Here is a 27660-nt window from a genome sequence, read left to right on the forward strand (position 1 = left end):
ATTTTTTTAATGTTTCAAGATGAATGATATTGTTACATAGTTATTTTTGTCATTTTATACTTAAAAAATCTGAATTGGATAAAATGTGGATATGGTAAAGTTATATTTTTGTATAAGCAGTTTGATTACTGATAGATGATACCCATCTGAAGTAAATTATGTTTTGGAGAAATAATATTTTTTAAATTAAAAAAAATACATAGTCATTTGTAAATATTTGGGAACTACCAAAGAAACACAATAAATTAAAGTCATTTGTAACTGTCATTCACAGATAGCTATTAATATCTTTGTAATATATCCTGTAATATGTACTTGTTATTCGTATTTTTAATTTTTTTAAAGCAAAGGTAATATATTCAAGCCTAACTTTTTCTGTGTTTATATTCTAATATTTACATAACTGAGTTCATACTATTCAACACACATTTATAATCTACTTTTTTTACTTAACTGTATATTGAGGACCTCTTAATTATATAGTGAACATATATAGATAGATCTGTTCCCCATTTTTAAGTTGCAAAGAATTATGATTGTTCAATAATTCATTCAACCTTATATGATCGTGCAGTACATTCAACCTTCCCCTCCACCCCGCCATGGCACTTTGTTAAATATAAACAATGGTGTGGTTAACATTTTACACATAATCTCTGTATGCTCTTCCTCTTACTTTTATGGGTACAGAGTCCTAAAAATAATGCTACTAGATCAAAAGTAATGTGCAATTTTATTTTTGATACTGGCAACTTACTTTCCAAATAGATTCTAGCAGTTTTCACTTTCACCAACTATACATAAGAATGCCTATCTCTCACCACTGTAGTCAGCTCTGGATTTTACATGTGTGGAATTTTGGGGGTAATTATTTGTTTATATTCTATTTCGCCAATCCAGTAGGTAACACTTGAGTATCTTTTACTGGCTATTTGCGTTTCTTCTGCTGTGAAATGTTTTGTGTTATCTTTAGCCCGTTTTTCAACTGATAAATACTGATGCACGTTTTGAATACTTTTGATGATCCAGTGTCAAATCATCCTACAGAGTAGTTGTGCTGGTTTTCAGGCCATGTCTCAGACCTGATCCGATACTTTTCATGAGTCCCACCTTGCTACGTTGTGTTGGGAACCTTAGACTTAGTTAACAATTGCAGTCTTTTATGGTTTAAAGAGTTTAAAATAGTATTCAGGCCATTCACAGTTCAACTCCCCATCAGAGCGAGTTGCGTTGTCTTTCTTGGTTTTTGCAAAACCTCATAGATTTTTTTTCCTCCTGCGCCTATTTCTCTCTAAGATGGTATTTGGGTGAATGAAAGAGAGAAGCTTACATAATCCCTTTGCAGAACATAAGAGGAAGCCCTTAGGATTTACACAGGTCCTTGTACTGTCCTTTAGCTCCTCTGACATTCCAGGCGATGCCCCTCATCCATCAGGCCGCTGCCTGCCTGCTCCGCTAGGATCTCAGGCCTAAGCCTGCAGCTGGTGAATAGACGGGCCGGTTGCCTACTCTGCTGACTAGGTCTGAACTAAACTCACTGGCTGTGCACATAGAACATTTGGGATTTTTGACAGTTAACATATTGGTGTATAATCACATTTATCCTTATGAGAAGATTGCCACACAAGGTGGGATTTGATTTTTCCTTCTTAGTAAATTGTCTTCAGATTGAGATTGTAGAAGAGGAAAATAATGCTTTCTTTTTTTTAATTCCACAGAATGGCAACATACTTGCTTAACTCTGAATTCTGTGCAAGAAAGAAAAAATTTAATATATTCCTTGCCAACGAGTGGTGGAAAAACTCTTGTAGCTGAGATTTTAATGCTACAAGAACTTCTTTGCCGGCGGAAAGATGTTTTAATGATCCTACCATATGTAGCAATTGTCCAAGAAAAGGTGTGTTTTTTTTTTTTTAAATAAGTATTATTTGCTAATATTTTGACATTAAGATTTAAAAGCTATAATGAAAGTAATAGTTTTTTTATTAACGGAGAAGAGGTACATTTATTAAGGATGAAGCGTCATTTTCAGGATGTACAAAAGTATGGAGTACTTATCTAAGATCTCTTCTAATAGTATTACCTGTTGTAAAAAGTTTTAGATTTTTCTCCAACCTGGTGGATTAAACTCCCTCTTAAATGTTCTGTTGATGTTTAGCCTGCTTTTTCAAGCAGAAACTAGCCAATTACTTTATCAAAGAATTATTCTGATGCTTTTTTACATCAAAAGAGATATTTGGAATTTATTTTCACATTTATTATGTAGTTCAAAAGTTGCATTCATTTTGCAAAGATCAGCATTTATTTTGTGGCTTTTCTTACTCATATATGTATTATGTGTGACCTTTTTACCATTGATTGGTATTAAACCCTATGTTAGCTTTTTAAAATTCCTGTGAGCAAGTAGAGTTCTTATTTATCTGTTTTTTGTTTGTTTGTTATTGTTTATTTTAACTAATATTGTAGATTTCAGGTTTGTCAACTTTTGGTATGGAGCTGGGTTTCTTTGTTGAAGAATATGCTGGAAGCAAAGGAAGATTTCCTCCAGTTAAAAGAAGGGAAAAGAAATCACTATATATTGCCACTATTGAAAAAGGACATAGTCTGGTGAACTCCTTGATTGAAACTGAAAGAATTAGTAATCTGGGTCTGGTTGTTGTAGATGAGGTTTGTTACCACTTCTGTAACTTATCTATACTAACGTTTATTATTCTGATTATTATATGAATCTGCTTAATACCTTTATGAGAATAAGTATTTTAATATATAGACAATACAGGTGAAGGCATTTCATGTTTCGTGATCTTAAGTTTTATGTCAACTGTTTCTTGTGTGAATATATGTGTGTATGTACAGTTTTGGGTGAAAGATGTGACAGTCTACTTCCGTAAAGATCTACAGTCTTGGAAACCCCATGGATAGTTCTGCTGTGTCCCTTAGGTTCACTATGAATTGGAATCCACTTGACATTGGGTTTTTTTTTTTTTTTAATGTACAGTTTTATAATAGAATTTATGAATTCCAGATATGGTAGAACATTGTCCCCAAACTTCATTAACTTAAAATACTAGTGAAATGATATATATGCACTAAGGTTGCTATGTCCAAAATGGTAAGAGTTATAAAAGCAAGGATTACATATTCATTTCATACAATTATGGGCACTATATGCAGACTTAATTAACTCTTTCTCTTTTTAATCTCACAGTTGCACATGATTGGCGCAGGAAGCCGTGGGGCTGTACTGGAAATGACTCTAGCAAAAATCCTCTACACCAACAGTAAGCATTTTTTGAAATGTGGTCACTAATTGATTTATAACCAAGAGATGTATAAAGGAGTTAATTCTACCACTAAGTTATATAATCTAGAGTAAGATTTTTATACTTTCTGCTTTAGTTTTTTTAATTTGTTAAAATAAGCTTATACATTTTTGTTGGAAAAATGGATGGATGAGTGGGATTGTGAAGATAAAATAAACAGGTGAGAAAGTCCTCTATCATTATCTTCCGCTAACTAACTATGTGAGCTTAGGCACATCATTCAACTTCTCTGTTTCCTCATCTGTAAAGTGGGGATGATAATGGTATGTGCCTGATAGGGTTGTTGTGAGAATTATATGAGTTAATGCATGTGAAGTGTTCAGCAGTGTCACCTCTGCCACCACCATCATCATCATACCAACAATGCCATATACAGTAAAGCCTGCGAAAGCTGGAACCCATATAAGGTGGAAACCTATCAGATAAGGAAAATTCAAATACTTTCCACTAACAGAGAGTGACAGAAAAGTGGTAAGACTGCACCTTGTCAAAGGCAGAAAACCTGTGAGACTGGGAAAATCAAAGCAGTCCCATCAAGTTCTGGCTTTCACAGGTTTCACAGTATTTAAGTAGTCCCTTTCAGGACCTATTTTGCAACATCAGGCAATCTTTAAATGTGCATGAAATATTTACTGTAAATGTTCTCTCTCCTATTTATTAATATGATTATTCAATACTTAACATATTTGGAAAAATTATGAACTGTAAAAATAAAATCTTAATAATAAGAATTACTTTAAAAATTGGGACAGCAATGCTATTTAGGTAGGTGTAGCACTTTACAATCATTCATTCAAAAAATATTGAGCACCATTGTGTGCCAGGCACTATTCTAAGTGCTGGGATGATAGCAGTGAATAAAACAAAGTTCCTGCCCTCATTAAGCCTATATTTTAGTGCAAGTAAACAGACAATAAAAAGATAAGAAAATATATAGTATGTCAAATAGTGGTAAGGTCTATGGAAAAATAAAAGCAGAGAAAGGGATGAGAATGATTACCTAATTGTCAATTCCAGTGTACTTTTACAATCCTTTATCATTGTCTTAATTTTTCTTTAACATTTGTCTGTTTTTCATTCTTTTCTCCTTTGAGTGCTGGAACATCAAATTCTCTCTTGGTTTTCCTTCTGTCTCTCTGTAAGTCGAATCATATCTTAGCACAGAGAGATAGCATAGCATAATGGCTGAGGACAGACTCTGGAGCTAAACTATCTTCAAATCCTGGCTCACTTTTACAGCTGCATAACCTTTGGCAAGTTATATTCAAGTGCTTCAGTTTTCTTTTCCATCAAATATGGATGACAGTAATAGAACCTTCTTAGCTGAATTGCTCTGAAGATGGCACGAGTTAATACACATAAAGCATCCAGCATAGTGCCTGCCACATAATGGACATATTTTTGTTGTTGCTATATAACCATATTCTTTGAATTATATTGAATAAAATGAATCTCTTTAGCTTTTCCTTCTTGTTCTCCTTTGTGACACCTCTTTCTAAGCTTATTCATTATGTACATTTGTGTTACCATAGATTCATCTTAGACTCTTCCCTGATTTCCCACTTCATACAGTTTCTGTTAATTCTCATCTATATGTATGATTTGAAGTACTTTCTCTGTGCTGTGGCTCCCAATATGTATTTCTAGCTTACACCTCTCTTCTGAGTAATATCATCTGTCAACTGGACACTACCACTTGAATATCCTATGAACAGCTCTGATTCACCGTTTCCAAACCTAAGTCATTTCCTTCAAACTCATTCTTCAGTCTGAATTCTCTGCCACCTTTTTCCATCGAGCCAGGTAAGCCAAAATCTTACAGCTGTGAAATCCTATCTGGTTTACCTCACGCATATATTTTCTTAATTCTCCTTCACCTCCCTCTCTATTAAATCTTTTAGTTCAGTTCTTCATCCTTTCTTAGCTAGATTACTACAGAAGTCACCAAGCTCTTCTGTTTGCTCTACTCTTGATCACTGTATCTTCCCCCCACCAAATGTATCTTCTCTGGTGCATTTAGAATGATCTTTCCCAAATGTAAGTCCAATTAGTTTACTGTTTAAAACTCTTTAATAAATTTCCAATTTCTTAGCACAACCTTTCTTGATTTGGCCCCAAGCTCACCTCTTCAGCTTCATAGTCCATCCTTATGGAAGGAGAAAGGAAAATACACATCCCTCATTCAATTATCTTCAATGATAATTCAAGACAAAAGTCAGTGCAGCAAGGAAGAAGCATTTGTTAAGACTTTTTTGAGTTTTGATCTACTAGCTAAGTCCATAGAAAGCAGCCATTTTGTACTGCCTGGGAGGTCACACGGCTGCATGAGCTTCACTCCATTTTTATTTGAAACAACAACAGTCACAAAAAATTTATAACCTGATAGCAAGACCCCTTAAAGAACTTTTCATGTGGCAAGAGTTTGGGACCAACTCAGCGCTGTGTCCTATAGTGTGCCTCTATCTATAGCCATACCAGTGGAACATGTGGTAACTCTTCATACAGGTGATCCAGATAGTCCACAACAACCATATTTGTATTCAGTATGCTTTGTTTAAAAGTCTTAATAAATACCCCACTCTTTTGCCAAGTTTGAAATTATATAAAATTCTAAATAGTAACTTCAGGATGCCTGAAAGGTTTTATCCTTTAATTGCCAGATAACTACTCTGGTAATATATTTGTATTTATCTTACTCACCCCTCTTCCCTTTCCCAGATCACCCAGGAAGAATTCACAAAAACACAAAAAGGTTAAAATCACTGATAGTATTATGATATACTAAACATATAATACACAAATTTTTCTCAATACTTTTTTTTTTAGAAACAACTCAAATTATTGGAATGAGTGCAACATTAAACAATGTTGAAGACCTACAAGAGTTCCTTCAAGCAGAATATTACACCAATCAGTTTAGACCAGTATGTACCTAAGGTTTGCACTGTATTGTTCGTTGTGTATTCATCTTAGAAATAAGAGTAGCACGTGTACTATATAAAAAACTCATTTAGTAGTAAAGGAGTGTAATTCCATTCATCATGGCTGTACACTAATAAGAGTTTGTATATAGAAAATGTAAACTCCATGGGCCATGGATCTTGGTTTGGGTCATTAATGTATCTACACCACCTGGAACAGTGCCTAGCCCATAGGCCCTCAGTTAATATTTATTGAATGAATATTTATTGAATGCATTTTTCCAGACCCATTCTATTTTTCTACTTTTTATTCTCTAAGGTAAGTTTTTCATTTGGCCAAACTTTAGCAAGACATGTTTTGAGTTATTGATACATAGAAAAAAAATTATCTTCCAATATTTATGCTTTGATAGTTATTTTTAAATAAATTCAGACTTCACATGGAATTAATTTTAAACTCCTCAATAAACAGTATTCCCAAAATGTTTGAAGAAAGTCAACAAATAAATTTGTAGTTATTTGAAAGTACCGTATGTTCATATAGTATCTGCAGTGCTATTGTGTATGTTCTGTGCCCAAATATTTTTTCAGAAAATAATTTTTGAGAATCATCAAATTTTAATATGAAATTTTATTTTTTTTACATTTGCAGCAAATATGAAAATTTTCAAGAGATATTTTATGACCTTAATTTTCAAATTAGAGTTTCTTCTTTTAAAAATGCAGAGACCTGTGTTTAAAAACTTCTTTTGTCTATAAATACTTAAATTAAAAATAATGTGGTGATATTTAGAATTCAAACCAATAATCTTGGAGGGATAAAACAAATAACACCTTAATTAAAGATAAAGAGTATGAACATTTTAACTCGTTTATACTGCTGCTTGTGACAAATACAGATGCCTGGTTTCCTACTGGATATGTGACTGCCCAATTCGTAAGTATTTTTTTAAAGACTATTAACCCTTATTTTACTTTAGACAGAAAAAGAGACTTAAAAAAAAGAAATGGTGAAGAAAGCTTTTAAGTTGAAGCATACTTTACATGTCTTAGAAAAACTAAAATCTTTTTAGAGCTATTTTTTTTTTTTACAACATATTTTACAAAATCTAAAACTCTGGAAAGAGGAATTTGTATCTGCTATTAATTACAAATGTCCTTTTAATTCAAGGTTGAATTAAAAGAATATCTGAAAATCAATGATGAGATACATGAGGTTGACAGCAAAGCTGAAAATGGCATCACTTTTTCACGTCTCCTTAATTATAAGGTAACACTGATAACCCTTAAATCCAGGGTTCCCAACTCTGTACCAGGGTGCCCTGGAACACCATACAAGATTCACTATTTGACATCTGTGGGACACCATACAAACTACTGGTTCAAGGTAGTTACGAGTTTCAACATTAGATCACACTACATTCCTTTCTATGACATCAGATCTTTGCGAAATTGGGTTTTTTGCAGTAGCTGTAATAATAAGCAAGTACCATGCAAAAATCAGTGTGGAACAGGAAATGAAGTTGGCAGTGTCCAGTCTGATTCCAAAGTCTGAAAGGCTGTGCAGTGCCCAAAACTGCACATATCCTATTAGTGAGCAGCTGTGATTATTTAAGAATGAAATAAAAATACTATTTTTTCTTTGTATTGTTATGTATTATTTACTCAAATGGCTACTAAGTGGTGTTATTAAGCTATTTGTACCAAACTATCTAATAAGCAGAACTTTTAGGTTTTTCTTTTGGCCTTGGTGTACCATGAACCAAGAAAACTTGGGAACCTCTTCCTTAAATGTTTAGTATTCATTCAACAACAATTTAAAAAATGTACCAATGAAACAAAGACAATGGAAAATCTATGGGCTATGTAGTTCACATGTTGGTGTATAAAAATGTAAATGTCTAACATTGTTCTATGACTTATATGAAGGATATTAAAAAGGGGGGAAAGGGATTTGTTTTATAACAGTTCAAGAAGTCTATGAAGATACGTTATTCTAAAATCTATATCTTACTTAGTTTCAGTAAAGTCTAAGGAACTGAGAAGATTTTAAATAACTTTACATTTTTTTCTTCCTGTTCTTTGAATTCCTGGTGTCTCCTTAAGGTCACAGAAATTGTGGTAATTCAGTGATAAATATCTTTTGTATTTCTGAAAATGTCCTTTAGTATAATTGTATCTGTGTTTTTGAAAACTATTAGTAATAACAAAGGGTATATCTTATGTATACAGTCCTTTGACTATTATTAGAGTCAATTTGTCTTTCTGTGGACTCTTGTTCTGCTTTGGTGGAGATGACATGCAGCGGGGTTATTAATAATGTTAACTATTTTCACTTCTTTAATTCTCTTTAATTTAATTCACTCCTTTAATTCTAGTTTCTTTTTTTAACTACATATAGCTAATGAAACCCTAATAACCTAAAAGTGGGATGTAATGTTTTGATGTTTAATATAGATTTCATCTTTTCTTTTAAATGATCAAATTTATTAAATAAGAAGTTCAAAATTATGGATGATTTACTTACGTTCAGGTCACATTAGTTAAAAAAAATGACAGACTTTAATAGCTACTAACTTCCTTGTTCCTACATCTTGTTATTTTGCAGTATTCTGATACCCTGAAAAAGATGGATCCTGATCGCTTGGTAGCATTAGTAACAGAAGTTATTCCCAATTATTCCTGCTTAGTTTTTTGTCCTACTAAGAAGAACTGTGAAAACGTAGCAGAAATGATATGCAAGTTTTTAAGCAAGTATGTTAATATTTTTAAAATATCATTCACCAGGGTCTAAACCTGGCATTCATGAATTCATAGGAAGTACAGGAATAAATTTCAGGAAGCCCATGAACCCTCTGAAAGTATATGCAAAGTGTTGTGTTTACGTGAATTTTTTTTTTTTTTAGCTTGCATCAGATTTTTCACAAGACTCTATGATCCACAAAAAGATTGACAGAGACCACCTAATAGTAAATGAAGTCAAAATCAAAATTCTAAGAATATTTTATGTACTTACATCAATAAAAGTAATTTTTTAAAAGAATGTTTACATGAATTCTACTAAAATTAAAATGATAGGCACTTTGTCACTATAAGATCAAGGATTCATATTTCTAACATATCTTTTTCCCAGGGAATATCTGAAACACAGGGAGAAGGAAAAGTGTGAGGTAATTAAGAACTTGAAGAACATCGGTGGTGGCAACCTATGTCCTGTTCTGAAGCGCACTATCCCATTTGGAGTTGCCTATCACCATAGTGGTTTAACCAGTGATGAAAGGAAGCTCTTGGAGGAGGCCTATTCCACAGGAGTTCTCTGTCTTTTTACCTGCACGTCCACCCTAGCAGCAGGTGTCAACCTACCAGCTCGTAGGTAAGATGGAAGTAACTTGGCCAGGCTTGAAACTTTTCAGTTCCTAATTTGCAAAGAGTTTTATTGTGGTTTTACTCTTTCTCAGTAGTGGTGATGATTTATCAAACGTTTTTTCAGCATTTTCTAAGTTGACTGTTTTTTTTTTTCCCTTTAATATTTTAATGAAAAATAACATTAGTAGATTTCCTTCCTTCTTTTCATAGTTCATTTTGATGTCAGTTACGATGCTAGATGTAAGAAACAGTTGAAAGTTTTTCATCTATTTCTGTGATCTAAAAGAGTTTAACCTAGGGTTTCCTTGAAAACTTGAAGAACTCATCCATAAAGCCATTTCAATCTGATATCATTTTTTTAATGCAGACTCTTGACTATCTTTTCAGTTATTATCAAAGTTGTTGGCCTATACCTTGGCTTCCTAGGGCTGCCATAACAAAATACCACTAAGTGAGTGGTTTTAAGAACAGACATTTATTTTTTCACAATTTTGGAGGATATAAGTCCGAATCAGGGTCTTGGTCATGCCAGTTTGTCCTGGAGGCTTAAAGAAAAACTGTTCCCTACCTCTCTCCTTGGTGTTCTTTCACTTAGAGACAGATCCTCACAAACTGTGTTTTTGCTGTGTGTCACCCTGTTTCCATGTCTGCCCTCCCCTTTTGTAAGACACCACTCAGAAAGGATTGGGATTATGATCCACCCTGTTCCATATGACCTCATTTAACTTAACTAATAAAAAAAGACAAACTATTTCCAAACAAGGTCACATTCACAGGTACAGGGATTAGGACTTCAGCATATCTTTTTGGAGGACACAGTTCAATCCGTAGCTGCCTGTGTAATTGATTTTTGCTCTTCATAATTTATCACTATCGGTTTGTTTGTTTGTTTGTTATTCCTTCTAATGTATGGTCAATTTTTATAAATCTTCCATGAGTATTAAAATAAATGTGCTTCTCTGTTGGATATGAAGTTCCATATATCTCAATGAGATCACACTTGTGGATTATTTTATCAACTCTATTTTCTTGCTTTTGTTTCTTTATCTGTCAGTTTCAGAGAGATGTATTAGTCTTCCACTATAACTATGGATTTGTCAGTTTCTCCTTTTTGCATTTTTAGAAGTTTTTGTTTTGTATATTTCAAAGCTACTTAGATATACAAAAGTTTACTGCAAATATTGCTGAATTGTATCTTTTATCAATATAATAGATCCATGTTTCACTCATTTAATGATTTTGCTTTAATCATGACTGAAACCTGTTCCTGTCGAGTCAATTCCCACTCATAGTATCTGTATAGAACAGAATAGAACAGCCCCATAGAGTTTCCAAGAAGCAGCTGGTGGATTCGAACTGCTGACCTTCTGGCTAGCAGCCAAGCTCTTAACCACTGCACCACCAGGACTCATTACTAGGACTGCATTTTCCCAAAGTATCTTTTGTCGTTGTTTTATTTTTCAACTCTGTCATTGATTAAGCTTTCCTTTTATCAGACAGTTGGAGAAAAAATTAGAGGTTATATATCTTATTTCTATTATTTCAGTAGTTACTCTTAAAATTCTAACAGTTATAATCAAGCATGTTTTTCTATCATTTTAGAATTAATAATTATATCCTTCCTGAACAAAAGAGTCTTAGCATTTGTATATTTTTCTACTCTGCTCCATTTACATTACAATTACCTGGAATTTTAGTTTCACATTTTTTATTTTCTTTCATCTTATAATCAATAATTGTTTAAAGTTACCTATAAATTTTAAAGGTCCCTAGGTGACGCAGTCGTTAAGAGCTTGGCTGCTAACCAAAAGGTCGGCAGTTCAAATCTACCAGCTGCTCCTTGGAAACCCTGTGGAGTAATTCTGCTCTGTCCTGTCGGGTCGCAATGAGTCAGAATCAACTCGATGGCAACAGGTTTGGTTTTTTAGGTTTAGGTGGCACAAATGGTTTGTGCTTGACTGCTAACCTGAAGGTCAACAGTTGGAACCTATAGCCTGGCAATCTGCTTTCATTAAGATCGTATTTTGTCACGGTCAAGTTGATTTTGACTCATGACAACTCCACCTGTGTCAAAGTAGAACTGTGCTGCATAGAGTTTTCAAGGCTGTGGTGTTTCAAAAGCAGATCGCCAGTCTCATCTTCTGAGGTACCTCTGGGTGGGTTTGAACCACCAACCTTTAGGCTAGTAGTCTAGTGCTTAACCGTATGCACCATCCAGGGGCTCCTTCTGTTAAAAGGTTATAGCTAAGAAAACCCTATGGAACAGTTCTAATCTATAACATACTGGGTTGCCACGAGTCAGAATCGACTCAACAGCATCTAACAGTAACAACACCTGTAAATTTTATTTGTTTTTTTCCTTACCACTCCCTCTTGTATCCCATATCTTCCTTCTGTGATTCATTTTTAATTTGCTGTTCTTGAGTAATTTTTTAGAGTATTTGCATAGCTGAGATGTCTTTATCTCGGCCTCACTTTAACACTTCACTGGGAAAAGAACTCTGGCCTCAGTTTTTTTCCTTAGAAGATTTTGTAGACATTGCTCTGTGTCTTCTAGGAGCCAAGATTGCTGATTTTTGTTTTTGCATGGATTTGCTGTTTTTTTTTCCTCTCCAAGAGCTTGTCAACTTTTTCCTTAAATTTGTATCATGATGTGTAGTAATAATTGCAGCTATTGCATCTCCTGCTCCACCTTTTGAGTGTTTGCCATATGCCAGGCTGTGCAATAATGGCTTTATATGTGTTGACTTATTGGCTCCTCCACAGCAACTCCGTGAGGAAGGTTGGATTTTATTATTCGCACTTTATAGAAGGGAAAACTGAGGTGCTGAGCAATTAAATAACTTGCCCAACTTCACTCCCTAAATGAGTTTCAAAGCCAAAATTTGAACCCAGGAAGTCTAATTCTACTCAACTCTTACCTGCTTTTCAAGGATTTAACACTCAAGTGGATGCTTTCAGTCTAAAGCTTTACGTCTTTCTTCAACTCAGAGTAATTTTTCCCTGTTATGTCTTTGATTGTTTCCTTCTTTCTGTTGTCTCTGTTCTCCACTTTTGTTGCTTCAGTTAGACAGGTTTGAGGCCTCTTAGATTGAACTTGCTTATCTCTTAACTTTTCTTACACATTTTTCCATCTATTCAAGGTGTGCGATTTCTTCAATTTTACTTTCCATATAACAAGTTCAATTTTCATTTATTATTCAGTTCTTCTATTGAAATTTTAAATAGAAATAAAAAATTTTTTTTTTTTTAAATTTTACAAGAACTCTTTCTTCTTTTACTGTTATTTCTGTATAACAGCCTATTCTCATATTATGAATGCAGTATTCTTTGGAATTTCTCTGTGGATAGAATTTTTTGAAAGTTCTCTCCTGTTTTCTATATTATCTGCTTCCGTCAATTATTTTTTCTGTACATTCTTGTTGATTTCTTTTATGCCATTAGTTTCCTTCAAGTGTTTGGAAGTTTTGGCTGGCTATGGAGATTTATGAATAAAGGACTGGGTTGATTAGGTCAATGGCATAGATTTTCTCTTGTCTATGAACATGAAAACTGATTACAGACTTATTTTGTGCAGGATTAAAATTACCATTTTTATAGGTCAAAAACAATTGAAATCTGCAATTTCATATAGTTCAGAATAATATAAATTCATAAATATGTATGTGTTGTTATATGGTCAAATTTTTCATTTATAGGGTATAAAATTTTAAAGGTTTTGAGACTATTGGTGTATTGAGTTGATCATAAACTTTGCAGTTAGGCAGACTTGGGTTCAAATCATGATTTGGGGACTTATAACTTTGTGGTTTGGGGTAAGTCACTTCACTTGTCTGAACTTCAGTTAACCTATTTGTATTTAAAAAAAGGATAATATTATCAAGAATTTTGTAAGAATTACAGATAATGTATGTAAAGGACCTAGAATTTCACAGATTCTTGGTAAATAGTAGTTACATATTTTGAGTTTTCACTAAATTTAATATCACAAATATATAATGAAATTAAGAGTTTTGAAAGTAGATGCTATTGCTATAGATGGAGTGTCACTTTTAATTAATTTTATCAATTTCATAGAGTTATTTTAAGAGCCCCCTACGTTGCCAAGGAATTTTTAAAAAGGAATCAATATAAACAGATGATCGGCAGAGCTGGCCGTGCTGGAATAGATACTGTTGGGGAGAGTATCCTTATCTTGCAAGAGAAAGACAAGCAGCAGGTAATCCTCAATCTGGTTGTTTGTTTGGCCTCTTTTTCTTGGTCTTTGGCCTAGCCCTTTTATGAGGTCATTTATTCAAAATTAATATTAATGTTCCCTTAAACAATCTGTCCTTCTCCTATATGATTAAGGATTAGAAAGAGTAGTTTGAATACTTTTGTGTTTCAGTCACACAATAAAAAAAAATTCTTTTTCCATTTTCATGAAGAAACTTGTTAAATTCTTATTCTTTTGTCTTTAAGTTTTTTGTCTCCCCCCAGCCTCCACAAGATTTATACCAAGTGTAACATTTTTATATGGACCATCATTCATTCATTTTTTTTTTTACCAGTCCAATTGTTGGAATATTTTATTATTACTAAAGCTGTTCTAAGGTGAATGAAGAAAGAATGTTTGTAAAACAGGGATGACTGGAGATGCCTTGCTATAAAAATGATCAGACCAAAAGGTCAGCAGTTCGAATCCACCAGCCACTCCTGGGAAACCCTACGGGGAAGTTCTACTCTGTCCTATAGGGTCTTCATGGGTCCGAAACAGTCCACAGGGGGCAGCACTGTCCTAGTGAAAAGGCACCTGCTGATTATTTACCTGTTGCCAACCCCTGCCCATCTTATGGTCTTTTTTTTTTTTTTTTTAAATTGTAGTAAATATATAGGTAACAAAACATTTACCATTTCTACATTCTTCACTTGTACAGTTCAGTCACATTAATTCCCTTCACCATGTTGTTCAACCATTGCCATTAACAGTTCCTGAATTTTTCCATCACTCTTAACAGAAGTTCCCTGTCTCTTAAGCATTGTGTCTCCTTTCCCCCTCCCTCCAACCCACACCTCGTAATCACTAAAGAAACTTTGATCTCTGTACACTTTCCTATTCTAGATATTTCATACAAGTGGGATAATGCAATATTTGTCCCTTTGTGACTGACTTATTTCACTCAGCATAATGTTTTCAAGGGAACATCACTGATTTTTTGTAACACAAAATATAATATTGCTTTAATTTTTGTAGGTACTGGAGTTAATAAATAGTCCATTGGAAAACTGTTATAGCCACCTTGTTCAGGAATTCACCAAGGGAATCCAGACTTTATTTCTCTCTTTGATTGGTTTGAAGGTATTTTAAGAATATTTCTTAATCTTATTACCATTACCTGAAATAGTAGATGTTAAAAAGTTACATAAACTGTAAAGTATGAAAGAAATGCTAACTTCTGATGTAGAAAGGAGCAGTCTGTGACTGACATGATGAATCTAAATCTGGATTTGTATTTGCATTTTAATCCTTTGAGATACAAGGAATATGAAAAATCAAAAAATAATATAGTTGGGCATCCATTATGTGTAAGGGACTTTGGTAAATTCTGTGGGAGATATAAGGAACTCTAAAGAGATGGGTCCTGATGTTGGATAATCTAGCACCTCTGTCCTTATTAAGGGTAAAGTTCACCTGTAGTCCTGCCTCCATTCTAGGATATTATAAACATTTGTGGGATCACGATAGCCTTTATCAAGTAAGCATGATGGGAAAACACTCTCCTAAGATTAGACATTAGCTTCCTTTTTTAGGGTTACTCCTGAGTTAAATCTTTCTTTAGGGTTATTCTTTTTTTTTTTAAATTATGCTTTAGGTGAAAGTTTACAGCTCATGTTAGTTTCTCATGCAAAAATTTATACACATATTGCTATGTAACACTAGTTGCAATCCCTATAATGTGACAGCACACTCCCTCTTTCCACCCTGAGTCTCCCATGTCCATTCAACCAGCTCCTGTCGCTTTCTGCTTTCTCATCCTGCCTCCAAACAGGAGCTGCCCATTTAGTCTGGTGTATCTACTTTAACTAAGAAGCACACTCTTCATCTGTATTATTTTATGTTTTATAGTCCAGTCTATGTCTGAAGAGTTGGCGTCAGGAATGGTTTTAGTTCTGGGTTAACAGTGAGTCCAGGGGCCATGTCTTTGAGGGTTCCTCTAGTCTCAGTCAGACCATTAAGTCTGATCTTTTTACATGAATTTGAGTTCTGCACTATACTTTTTTCCTGCTCCATCAGGGACTGTCTGTTGTGTTCCCTGTCAAGGGGCATCATTGGTGGTAGCCAGGCACCATCTAGTTCTTCTGGTCTCAGGCTGATGGAGTCTCTGGTTTATGTGGCCCTTTTGTCTCTTGGGCTAACATTTTTCTTGTGTCTTTGGTATTCTTCATTCTCCTTTGTTCCAGGCGGACTGGGACCAATTGATGCATCTTAGATGGCCACTCGCAAGCCTTTAAGACCCCAGATGCCATTCCACCAAATTGGGATGCAGAACATTTTCTCAATAAACTTTGTTATGCCAGTTGACCTAAATGTCCCCTGAAAGGGTTATTCTTTAGTAAATAGTTTAGCCAAGGGCTGTCAGTCTAGAAGGATTTTAAGCTGGGTTTTGAATTCAGGTTTCACTAACTATAAAGCCAGTGCTCATATTCTGTCATACAGCCTGTCTTCATTAACGTGAACAGTTTAAGTGAAAATGTAAAAGGCAACTGATAAGTAAAACAGATATCACAAAGTAAGATTTGATGATGTTACAGGTAAATGGCATAATCATTATGTCCTCTGGCAATTTGTTGTCGTTGTTGTTAGGTGCCGTCGAGTCATTCCAACTCATAGTGACCCTGTGTACAACAGAACGAAACACTGCCCAGTCCTGTGCCATCCTCACAATCGTTGTTAAGCTTAAGCCCATTGTTGCAGCCACTGTGTCAGTCCATCTTGTTGAAGGTCTTCCTCTTTTTTGCTGACCCTTTACTTTACCAAGCATAGTGTCCTTCTCCAGAGAACGATTCCTCCTGATAACATGTCCAAAGTATGTGATACTTAGTTTTGCCATCCTTGCTTCTAAGGGGCATTCTGGTTGTACTCCTTCCAAGACAGATTTGTTTGTTCTTTTGGCAGTCCATTGTATATTCAATATTCTTCACTGGCACCACAGTTCAAAGGTGTCAGTTCTTCTTTGGTCTTCATTCATCCTCCAGCTTTGTCATGCATATGAGGCGATTGAAACACCATGGCTTGGGTCAGGTGTACCTTAGTCTTTGCTTTTCAACACTTTAAAGAAGTCTTTTGCAGCAGATTTGCCCAATGCAATGTGTCATTTGATTTCTTGACTGCTGCTTCCATGGGTGTTGATTGTGAATCTAAGTAAAATGAAATCCTTGACAACTTCAATCTTTTCTCTGTTTATCATGTTGTTGCTTATTGGTCCAGTTTTGATGATTTTTGTTTTCTTTATGTTGAGATGTAATCCATACTGAAGGCTGTGGTCTTTGATCTTCATCAGTAAGTATTTCAAGTCCTCTTCACTTTCAGCAACCAAGAAGGGTAAAAGGAAGAAAAGGGAGTTGTGCTGGGTATTGAAGGAGATACAGGTTTTAGATAAGCACAAGGAAGGGAGAAGCCATTCCAGGCACTTAAAATGGAAAGAAAAATAAGAAAGCTTAGCAAAGTTAGAGGGTTTATACTACCTGATTATAAGAGTCACTGTAAAGCTATAGTGATCAAAATAGTGTGGCACTGGTGCAAAGATAGACATACCGATCAGTGGATCAGTGAGTCTGGAAATAGATCCACACACATGTAGTCAGTTTTCAACAGAAGTGCCAACGAATTCAATGGAGAAAGGATAGTCTTCAGCAAATGGTGCTAGAACAACTGGACATCCATATGGAATTAAAAAATTAACTTCTACTCTTATCTCACCCTGTACAAAAAATCAATTCAAAATGGATCATAGAACTAAACATAAAGCTAAAATAAAACTTCTAATGGAAAATATATGAGAAAAAACTTTGTTACCTTGGGTTAGGCAAAGATATCTTACATGGGAAACAAAAAGTATAAACCATGTGGCGGGGGGGTAGGGGGAGTCAATTAAATGGACTTCATCAAAATTAAAAACTTCTTATCTTCAAAGCCACTGCTGAAAAGATGAAAAGGCTATCCACAGATGGGGGAAATATTCATAATATGTATATCTGACAAATATACATATGTCATGGGTTTGTTTTTAGGTGCTGTCAGGTTGGTTCCGACTCACAGCAACCCTACATGCAACAGAACGAAACACTGCCCACTCCTGTGCCATCCTGATAGTATGTCATGAGTTAGGACTTGGCAAAAGGCAGTCCTCCAAAAAGAATTAGGAGGGAGTTGGAACTTCACTTGAGACCGGAGCACTTTGAGAAACAGGGAGCCTGGGGGAACTGAGTTGGCCACATACATATGGTTTTACAGGCCTGGCAAGGCAAGATCCACAGGTTATACAGTCATTTCAGTTCTGCTTTTAACAGTTGCAGTACAACAGCAAGAAGTCCAGGCAGCAGTTGGTTCAGGACATAAGCAGGTGGGCAGCTGTCATCCAAACCTGTCCATAGGTGGCAGAACTTGAGTTATTGGTCCTAGTCCTGAAGAGAACAGGCCACCAGGATTCCCTTTTCCCCTTGAGGTAGGGGTCACAGTAGGACTGTTTGGGAGAGGGCTGGGATTCTAGACAGAATGATTAACCTTGAAAACCTTTAGAGTCAGAAATGAAGCAGAAGTCAGGTCCCCTAGACTGGACCAACCGGTTAAAATAGAGGGAAGAGGAAAGAAGGGCACGATCTATGACTTGGGCAGTGTGAGGTTAGGGGACAGGAGTATAGAGGTGAACATCTCTGGAAATACCGGGGCACAGCTTTGATGGGAGAGAAGGAGACTTCAGGAATTAATAAGAGAATATAACAGTTGGATCAGGGAGCCTCTAGTTATATTTCAGATACTCTGCTAGATACTTTACATATTTAATCTTTGATCCTTGCATACCTTTGAATTAAGTAATGTTATTTCTCTTTTACAAGTAAAGAATCCGAGGCTAACAGAGGTTAGGTTATGTAGACTGGTTTACACCGTATATCTGCCCTTGCACACTCTAGTCCATGCTACTGCAGTCTCTTGCCTGGATCACTGCAGTAGTCTAACTGGTCTCCCTCTATCCACTCTGCCCTGCCTTCCCACATCCCCTCCAAGTAATTCTTCACCCAGAGTGATCTTTTCAAAATGCAAATATGGTTACATAATCCCCTTCTGCTTAAAATTTGTCAGTGGTTTCCCATTGCTTTTAGGATTCAGGCCAAATTCCTTATCGGTGGTCTACCACAGTCCAGACTCTTACCAGCTTTCCCACACCCTGCTCTCCAGACACACTGACGTTCTGTTTTACTTTCTCAAACATGCTATGCTCCCTCCTACCCCAGTGTCGCTAAGCCTGGAACGCTCCCATTTTCTCTAGTTTCACTCTCATCCCACTGCTTTGTCTAGTTAACTCCTACTCAGCCTTCAAATCTTAGCTTACCCATCCTTTCTGCATGGAAGACTTCCCTATGCCTCTGACTTCAGGCAGTCTATTGCAATATGCTTTTATAGAACCCCATCCCTTTCCTTTAATCACCTCTCAGTTTGTCAGTCTATTGCTGTTTACACAATTATTTGGTTAATAACTTTACTGACGTGTAAGCCCTGAAACCTGGGTCCACATTTCATTTGTCACTGAATCCCAGTGCCTATCAGACGGCTCACAGCATGTTGTTGATGCCTGGTAAATACTTCAATTAATGAGTGGATTGACTTTGAAATTGGTCTTGGGTGAACTTGTAGCTTAGGGTATTAGTGAATAATCCAGCTTTGAGAAGCTGAGGAGGCCAGAGACAGAGGCAAGCCCAGTTGGTTTAAATCACTATGTCAAAAATTTTTTCAGGGAGGTAGAAAAATAACATAAGGATAGATAAATGGATCAAGTAAAGGTTTCCCCTCAACCACCACCGCCGGTGTTAACTGTTCCTAACCAGACAGGAAACAGTACAAAACCAGAATACATTAATAATCCACAAACTGAGTATCAGTTGCTAAATATCTTAAAAGTATAATTTCAGTCTACTGAAATATACTAAGTGATTGTATTAAAAGACGAAGAAGCAATAGAAAATGTCCATGCCCTGTAATATTTTTTGTTATCCTTTATATTGGTTTAATGTGAAATAACTACTTAATTTTTCCAGTTGAAATACCATCAGGATTGTAAGAGAGAAAAATGTATTTATTGACTGACTATATTTTAGTAGAACATGCTGATTTCTTTGAAAGTGGCTAGTATGAAATCATTGCAATTTCAGGGTCAGCTCTACATCTGAATCCCACATGAAGGTTAAGTATTACTTATGATTGCCACTCTGAGTCGTAAATAGTGAATAAGAGGGGGAGAGAAAAAGGCAGTGAAAGAACAGGAAAAAGAGATGGGAACAGGAGAGAGAAAAAAGTGGTAGAAAACTGCTATTTGTTTTTAAGTAACATTTTAGATTCCTCTGCGAAGTACTGCCTGATTGTTGTTTTAGAGGAGTTTTTCAGGAGTGTTTCCCATGTGTTTCTTTTCTTTTAATACATTTTTTTAGAGCTAAAAGATGATTTCACATGTGGAAGGAAAAGGGTGACGGGGCAGTTTTCTGAAGGATACTGAGCAGGAGTTAATGATAATTGCTGGGAAGTAAACTAAGAGAGCACAGCTTTGGAGATAATATGAAAAATTATTCAAAAGCCTAAGGAGTTTTGAAAGTGCCCTGGTGGCATAATAGTTAAGCACTTGGCTGCTAACTGAAAGGTCGGTGGTTTGAACCTACCGGCCGCTCCACGGGAGAGATATGTAGCAGTCTGTTTCCATAAAAATTTACAGCCTTGGAAACCTGTAGTTCTATTCTGTCCTATAGGGTCGGTATGAGTCGGAATTGACTCAACGGCAGTGGATTTTGGGTTTAAGAAGTTCTGAGTGGAAAATGTGTAAATGTTTTCATAAAAAGTATGAATATGGTAACTGTCTTCTTCCTTTAATTGTATTTTTCTTGTTAATTGTAAAATGCCAGTATAAAATCATATTTGCAGTTATGTAGATTATCTGCTAGTTTTTTTATTTGAATATCTTTGAGGTATGTGGGTGAGTCGTCATCTTGATTAATGTGCATTCAAAGTACCTTGAATTAAGGAAAATATTTCATTGATGTCCTGAATTGTTTCAGATCGCAACAAATCTTAGTGACATATATCACTTTATGAGTGGCACATTTCTGGGGGTTCAGCAGAAGATTTTGTTGAAAGAAAAAAGTCTCTGGGAAATAACTGTTGAATCACTTAGCTACCTGACAGAAAAAGGACTGCTACAAAAAGATACTATTCGTAAGGCTGAAAAAGAGGTCGAATATAATTTCCATATTACAAAGTTGGGACGAGCTTCTTTTAAGGGTAAGAGCTTACCTAAATTGCATTATTAATCTGAAGAAAAGCATTGGAAAAAATAGAAATTAAAATTTTCTGTTACTTTAAATTTGATTTATAATTTCATATTCATATTAACATTAATTCTATTTTTTAAATATGTTGTTAGACTACTTCAGAAGTTAAAAATTGTTTTGAATTATGTTTTCTTATTTACACAAGTAATTTAGGATACTGCAGAAGTATATAGAGAAAAAGTCACCCCACCTTCACACTTTGTTCCCCCAGCAATCACACAAACCCCAGTATCCATAAAAAATAACAGTTCAGTGTTTATCTTTCCAGACCTTTTCTGTACATTTTTATTTCAATGCATAATGTATACATATATGCTGTTTTAATGTTTAAGTTTTTGTTTTTTTCATAAATAATGATTTATATTATTCTGGAGCTTGCTTTTTTTTACTTAATATAATAGGGATTATGCCATGAAAGTGAATAAAGAGTTTCCTTCTTAACAGCTACATCATAATTTACTAAATAAAAAGTAACATATGTATATTGTTTTAAAATCCTGAGAACTCAGAATTATATAAAGCAAAGATCCATAATCCTGTCCAATTTTCCCTCCCAGGGACTACCAGTGTTAACAATTTGATATTTATCCTAAACATTTTATATGTAAATATCTCATGTATCGGGTGGCTGGGTGGCGCAAATGGTAAGTGCTCGACTGCTAGGCGAAAGGTTGGTGGTTTGAACCCATCCAAGCGGTGCCTCAGAAGACAGGTCTGGCAATCTGCTTCTGAAAGGTCACAGCCTTGAAAACCCCATGGAGCAGTTGTGCTCTGCACACAGGGGGTCATGATGAGTCGGAGCTGACTCAAAGGCAACCAACTACAACGTCCACGTATATATGTACATGGTAAGTATAACGTTTATTTTCTCAGATGGAATCGTGGTATAAGTATTTTTTGACGACATGCTTTTTTCACTTATAAAATATCATGAACATCTTAACACATCAGTCTCTTTAAAAAATCTACCTCACTTTCTCTTAATAAATGCAGTCATCTATACTATGGATGTACCATAATTTTTTTAACCATTCTCCACTTCATGGACATCTCTATTCCTGTATTTTTGAGTATATGTGAGAGTATTTCTCTGGGTTAGATTCACAGAAATTGAGTACTCACTGGGTCAGAAGTTATGTATGTATTAAACATTGATGGATATTATTAAAATGACCTCCAGAATAGATTTTGAAGACTTTTTGCTTTGTTTAGGTAATTTTTATCTTGCAAGCAAAATTTTACTTAAAATCACTTCTTTCCCCCTCTAATAATTATGAAAGATGAAATATCTGTATCTTTCTTTTAGGAATGATAGATTTGGCGTATTGTGGCATTCTCTACAGAGACTTGAAGAAAGGTCTTGAAGGACTTGTACTTGAGAGCCTTCTTCATCTCATCTACCTAATAACTCCCTATGATATGGTTTTCCTGTATGACCCTGATTGGATGATATACTTCAGGCAGGTGAGAATGTATTGTAAGGAGATTCTTCAATTTAGGCTACTTATCTTATTAATGATGATATGATTTTTCTTAAGTGGTCACTTTTTTGTTTTGCTGTGTTAAAATATATTTGGCCTTGAGTCTTTTGTCTTTCAGTTTTTAAAAATAGTAATATGGCCACATCATTTTTGGTTTGTTTTCCTTAAACACTACTTTTCTTTTAAATATAAACATGCTCATTATACAAAATTTTTTTTTAAAGTACAGAAAATTAAAAAAACATTGTTGGTCTCATTCTCCCAGACAGTTACCATTATGATTTGGTGGTCACTGCATTTTATAATGCCTAGAATGTGAAGAAAACAATGAAAGCTATCTCTGATGATCGAGAGTTTGCATGAAAGCTGTATCAGAGCCAAACATGATGTTACACTGAGTTCAGTGATGTTAATACCCGAGAAGGAATATGTATTTTATACTCAGTAGCAAGGTGGAACTTGTCCTACTTGTACAAAACCAAGTGGTAGAGTGTAGTTTATTACGATTTTACTGTGAGCAAGCTAGACACATGAATACATAGTAGTCAGAGGCAGTATAAAGCTTTTCATCCCAGGAAATTTATTTTCTTTTTAATGTCATTTTTATAATTAATTATGATATAGTTTTTAAGAGGCACTATATAATACAGTTATTGTCAAAATCTTTCCCTCTTCTCACTTCCCCCAGCCATCTCTGTAGTAAACATAACCACAAACTGCATGGAAACCAGTACTTGTGGCCATTTCTTTAAGCAATTCTGCTACAGTATGTTACATTTTAATAATGTATTTTTTGGTAACACTTGCAATATTTGTAAATAAAATTTATGTTTTAAAGTTATAATTTGATTTTCCCATGTGTTTGTTCTTTTTCTGTGTAGTTCAGCCAGCTCAGTCCAGCAGAACAAAAAGTAGCTGCTCTTGTTGGAGTCTCTGAAAGCTTTATTGGGAAGAAAGCATCAGGTCAAGCAATCAAGAAGGTACTATAATCTTTTTTTATTTTTTTCCTTCCTAAATAATGAACTAAATTCATTCAACAAAATTAATAGCGTTATATTATCTCCTTTGTTGGCCTATCTTTTTGTTTCACCTTTTTTCTTTAATATGATTCCCATTTTACTATTTGAAACATAGCTGAGCACCAAAAAATTTTGCATTTTTTTAAGCAGTAGTCATTTCTAAGTGGTGCAATGACTTTTTAAAGGAATGCCTTCATATTTTAGAAATGTTCTGTCATGCACATGTAAAAAAGAATAAACTTTATTAGTCTATTTTTTTCTGAAACTGCTTATGACTTACACTATAAAAATTATAAAATGTTTTTATAATTTTATGTAATCCTGAATTAAGTTCAGCTCAAGGGGAAAAATAATATTTTCCAGAAACTTTATGTTAGACATTCTGTTTGGTACCAGAGATTCTAAGATAGGATAGCATTGTTTTTTTTTTTTTCCTCAAAGGACTCTTCAGTCTAGTGCTTAAAGTACATAAAGTATTTTAGAAGGTTGAAGTGGATAAACTGGTAACTGTTTGGGATAATATCTTATATCACAGTCACTGTGCATTAAGCAAGTGCCTAATGAATAGACTAAATTTAATATACTAACTATACCTTCAAATTTCTTAAGTTAATATTTTCCCCATCATAATACACTTTTTAAATTTTTAATTTCCTTTGGTAATTCAGTCTACATTGAAGCGTAATATCTCACGTGCCATCTCCCCCATGCCTTTTAAATTTACATAGATAATACTTGTTTTCATTTTGAGAAGTGGAAGAGGGAGTTTAGTACTTACATTTGAATTAAATGGTACAACTGTCCTATGCATTGTTGAATCATAAAATTATAAAGATCTATATAATGCAATTTTTAGATTGGATGTTTTATTGTGTTTTTTTTGTACACCTGCAAAATATTAAAAGTATTTCTTAAAACAAACTTTTTATATCAAATTCTAAAATATAAAATGCAAACAAAATCATGTTAATTTGGAACTCAGTACCAAATAATAAACATATGTAAAATCTTATTAAGAATAATGCAGAATTGAATCCTGAAATTTTCTGTTACATTTTATGTAATACAGTCAATAAATGTTTGTTAAATAGTTAAGTATTTAAAATAGAATGAGTATGGATTTATTTTTATTACAAATAGGTTAGTTGCTAGTTTAATATTTTGAAAGTATCTATTTTCTAGAACACTATAGAATATTTACTTAAAATCTGATTTCTCCACATTTAAAAAGATCTTTTTTAAAAATATTTTTTTGCAGAAGATATGGAAATTGGCACACTATTTTATCTTGCAATATGATATATCTGTTCTTTTGGCTTAGAAAATACATTCTCAGTAAAGCTTACATTAATCCAATATATAGTTAATAAAGTAGATTCACTGAAATTGGGAAATTAAGCCAACTTTTCCTACATGTTGTTCAACTATTATGCTTTTTCAGCTTTTAAAATGCTTTTAAAAGGGTGATCCAGTATCAACATGTAGAATCTGTAATTCATGTACCCTTCAATATGTTACCCTAAATTCCCATCCCAAACATCCTTTTACTATAGTAGAATATATAATTTCATAACTACTTTTTCTCTTTCAAATTCATCCTTTTTTTCCACTAGTTATAAGCATGAGTTACTCAGTTTCTAAGTTAGTGTGATATGAACAACAAAATACACCAAAAACGGTCACTAGACACCACAAAGCAGTACACAGAATAGAAATCATAGCTACAGAAGGCATCAGCTCTTCCGATATCTTGTCTTTGGAAACATTAATTATTTGTCATGGCCATGTGGAAATATTTATTTTTAGTTTACAGTATAGACAAGCTTACTAACATATTTATCTAAATAAACGCATTTGTCTAATTTATAGCCACAATCACACACATATACAACCTATACACAGTCCCCACCGCCCCCCAGAAAAACAAACCAAACTGGTTGCCATCAAGTCAATTCCAACTCATAGTGACCCTATAGGACAGAGTAGATCTGCACCATAGGGTTTCTAAGGAGTGACTAGTGGATTCAAACTGCGGACCTTTTGGTTAGCAGCCATGGCTCTTAACCACTATACTACCAGGGCTCCACAACCTATAAATGCCACAGTAAGTGTAAAGATCTCCCCAGCTCCCTCCCTCCTTAAAGAAGGGAGTTTAATTTAAACTAGCAACAGTTTGGCCATCACAATTTGACGTGTCTCCTTTTTATACTTAGAAAAATGAAAGTCAACTTGAATTAATCTAAAGTTCATTTGTTACAAGTTTGTTTTGTTTTTGTGGAACCATTCTGTCTTTGCTACCCTGTAGCCCTGGTGTCGCAGTGGTTAAGAGCTTCACTGCTCACCAAAAGGTTGGCAGTTCAAACCCACCAGGTACTCTGTGGGAGGACAATGTGGCAGTCTGCTCCTGTAAAGATTACAGCCTTCAACAAACTCCATCGGGCAGTTCTTCTCTGTCCTATAGTGTCGCTGAGTCGGAATTGACTCAACAGCAGTTGGTTTGGTCTTTGGTATTTTAGTACAACTTCGTTCACTTTACCTTTTTCCAGCTTGAGTGTAACTGACATTTTTAACAGGTTCAGTGCATAAATTTATTTGATTGTCTCTTTCTAGAAGGTGGATAAGGACATCGTCAACCGACTCTACCTGTCTTTTATTCTTAATACCTTGCTCAAAGAGACCAACATTTGGAGTGTGTCTGAAAAATATAATATGCCTCGAGGCTATATACAAAATCTTCTCACTGGAGCTGCCTCATTCTCATCTTGTGTGTTACATTTCTGTGAGGTAATTCTATTAAGTAGATGATGTGTACTTCGTATATTTTCTTGCTTTAATTGCTGCTAAAGTCATAAACCAATTAGTCTTTTCTCTTTGTTGACTTATTCTGTTATTACAAAGCAGTCAAAATTTATTTAAAAAATATATCTTTGGTTTTATCTGCTTACAAAAGTAATATGTGTATTTATGGTAAAGATGCAAAAACTAATAAACCGACTAAAATATATAATGAACAAATAGAAAGCACCTAGTTATCCCTACCCTTAGAACCACTGTTAATAGTTTCAGATATTTCAAATTAACTCTTTAAAACAACATTTCTCCAGTGATGTAGATTCTGTATGTCTTTCTCATGAGTGATATAAAGTGTTTGGTGTATATTAATGTTTTACCAGTATCCAGCAACTACCACATGACCAGTTTGTACCATGTGCTCTTGACTGCCACAGTATTTACCATCTTCGTCTCTGATGTCAGGTAGCTGTTTTGGGTTTCTACATCAGATGTTTATTTCATAAAACAACTCAAGAAGAAGACTTTTTTCTGACCATATGTATATGGCATGAATTTGTTTCTTCGAAGATGTCACTAAAAGAAGCTTTCAAAACTGCCTTAAGTAACAAAACAAAGGTTACTAGAATTTTCTGTCCAGATCTTTTTTTTTTTGAATTTATAATGTAAGCCATTTTTGCTACATTGAAAACCTATTTCTTCCTATAGAGTAGCAAAATAATCCTTTCTGTATGTGTGGATTTTTTTCCATTACTTTAATTCACAACATTTTTTTATATACATATGTATAATTTATTTCATTTTTATTGTTGTTTTGAATATACACAGCAGAACATACACCATTCAACAGTTCCTACATGTACAGTTTAGTGATATTGATTACGTTCTTCAAGTTGTGCAGCCATTCTCACCCGCCTTTACTGAGTTGTTCCTCCTAATTCACATTATTTTTGAGAAACTTTTTTCTCATGAATCCAGCTTCTAAACTTGAAATCTACTTCATTTTCCTCTCTTAAACCTTCACTTATTCTATCATATACACTAATGAAGGGAGTAAATAACCCAAATGTACTTGACTTTGGATTGAGCGATAATTATTTTAGCAGTTTACCTTTCTAAATATCTTTTATTTATACTGATTTTATAGTATTAGCTTACATTCCTTGTGCACATTCTAGCTAGGCAG

At 34.5% G+C, this 27660-nt stretch overlaps 1 protein-coding gene across 7 annotated transcripts in view; it reads left to right on the forward strand.

Moving 5' to 3' along the window:
- The window catches only part of HELQ (helicase, POLQ like), a 44996-nt gene that overhangs the window by 5351 nt on the left and 11985 nt on the right, over window positions 1-27660 (forward strand). The window contains exons 3-15 of one of the 7 annotated variants that reach the window (XM_012559896.2): window positions 1719-1897; window positions 2467-2667; window positions 3209-3281; window positions 6150-6247; window positions 7416-7514; window positions 8853-8998; window positions 9378-9617; window positions 13688-13829; window positions 14844-14948; window positions 20912-21134; window positions 22491-22648; window positions 23547-23645; window positions 26295-26468. In XM_012559896.2, coding sequence (XP_012415350.1) covers window positions 1719-1897; window positions 2467-2667; window positions 3209-3281; window positions 6150-6247; window positions 7416-7514; window positions 8853-8998; window positions 9378-9617; window positions 13688-13829; window positions 14844-14948; window positions 20912-21134; window positions 22491-22648; window positions 23547-23645; window positions 26295-26468 — 1937 coding nt within the window. Of the gene's footprint in view, window positions 1-1718; window positions 1898-2466; window positions 2668-3208; window positions 3282-6149; window positions 6261-7415; window positions 7515-8852; window positions 8999-9150; window positions 9618-13687; window positions 13830-14843; window positions 14949-20911; window positions 21135-22490; window positions 22649-23546; window positions 23646-26294; window positions 26469-27660 lie in introns of those variants that run through there. The other 6 variants (XM_012559898.1, XM_023725715.1, XR_002823022.1 and 3 more) reach the window with 6 other exon arrangements.

This window comes from Trichechus manatus, unplaced genomic scaffold, assembly GCF_000243295.1.
Source record: "Trichechus manatus latirostris isolate Lorelei unplaced genomic scaffold, TriManLat1.0 scaffold00374, whole genome shotgun sequence".
NCBI lineage: Eukaryota > Metazoa > Chordata > Mammalia > Sirenia > Trichechidae > Trichechus > Trichechus manatus.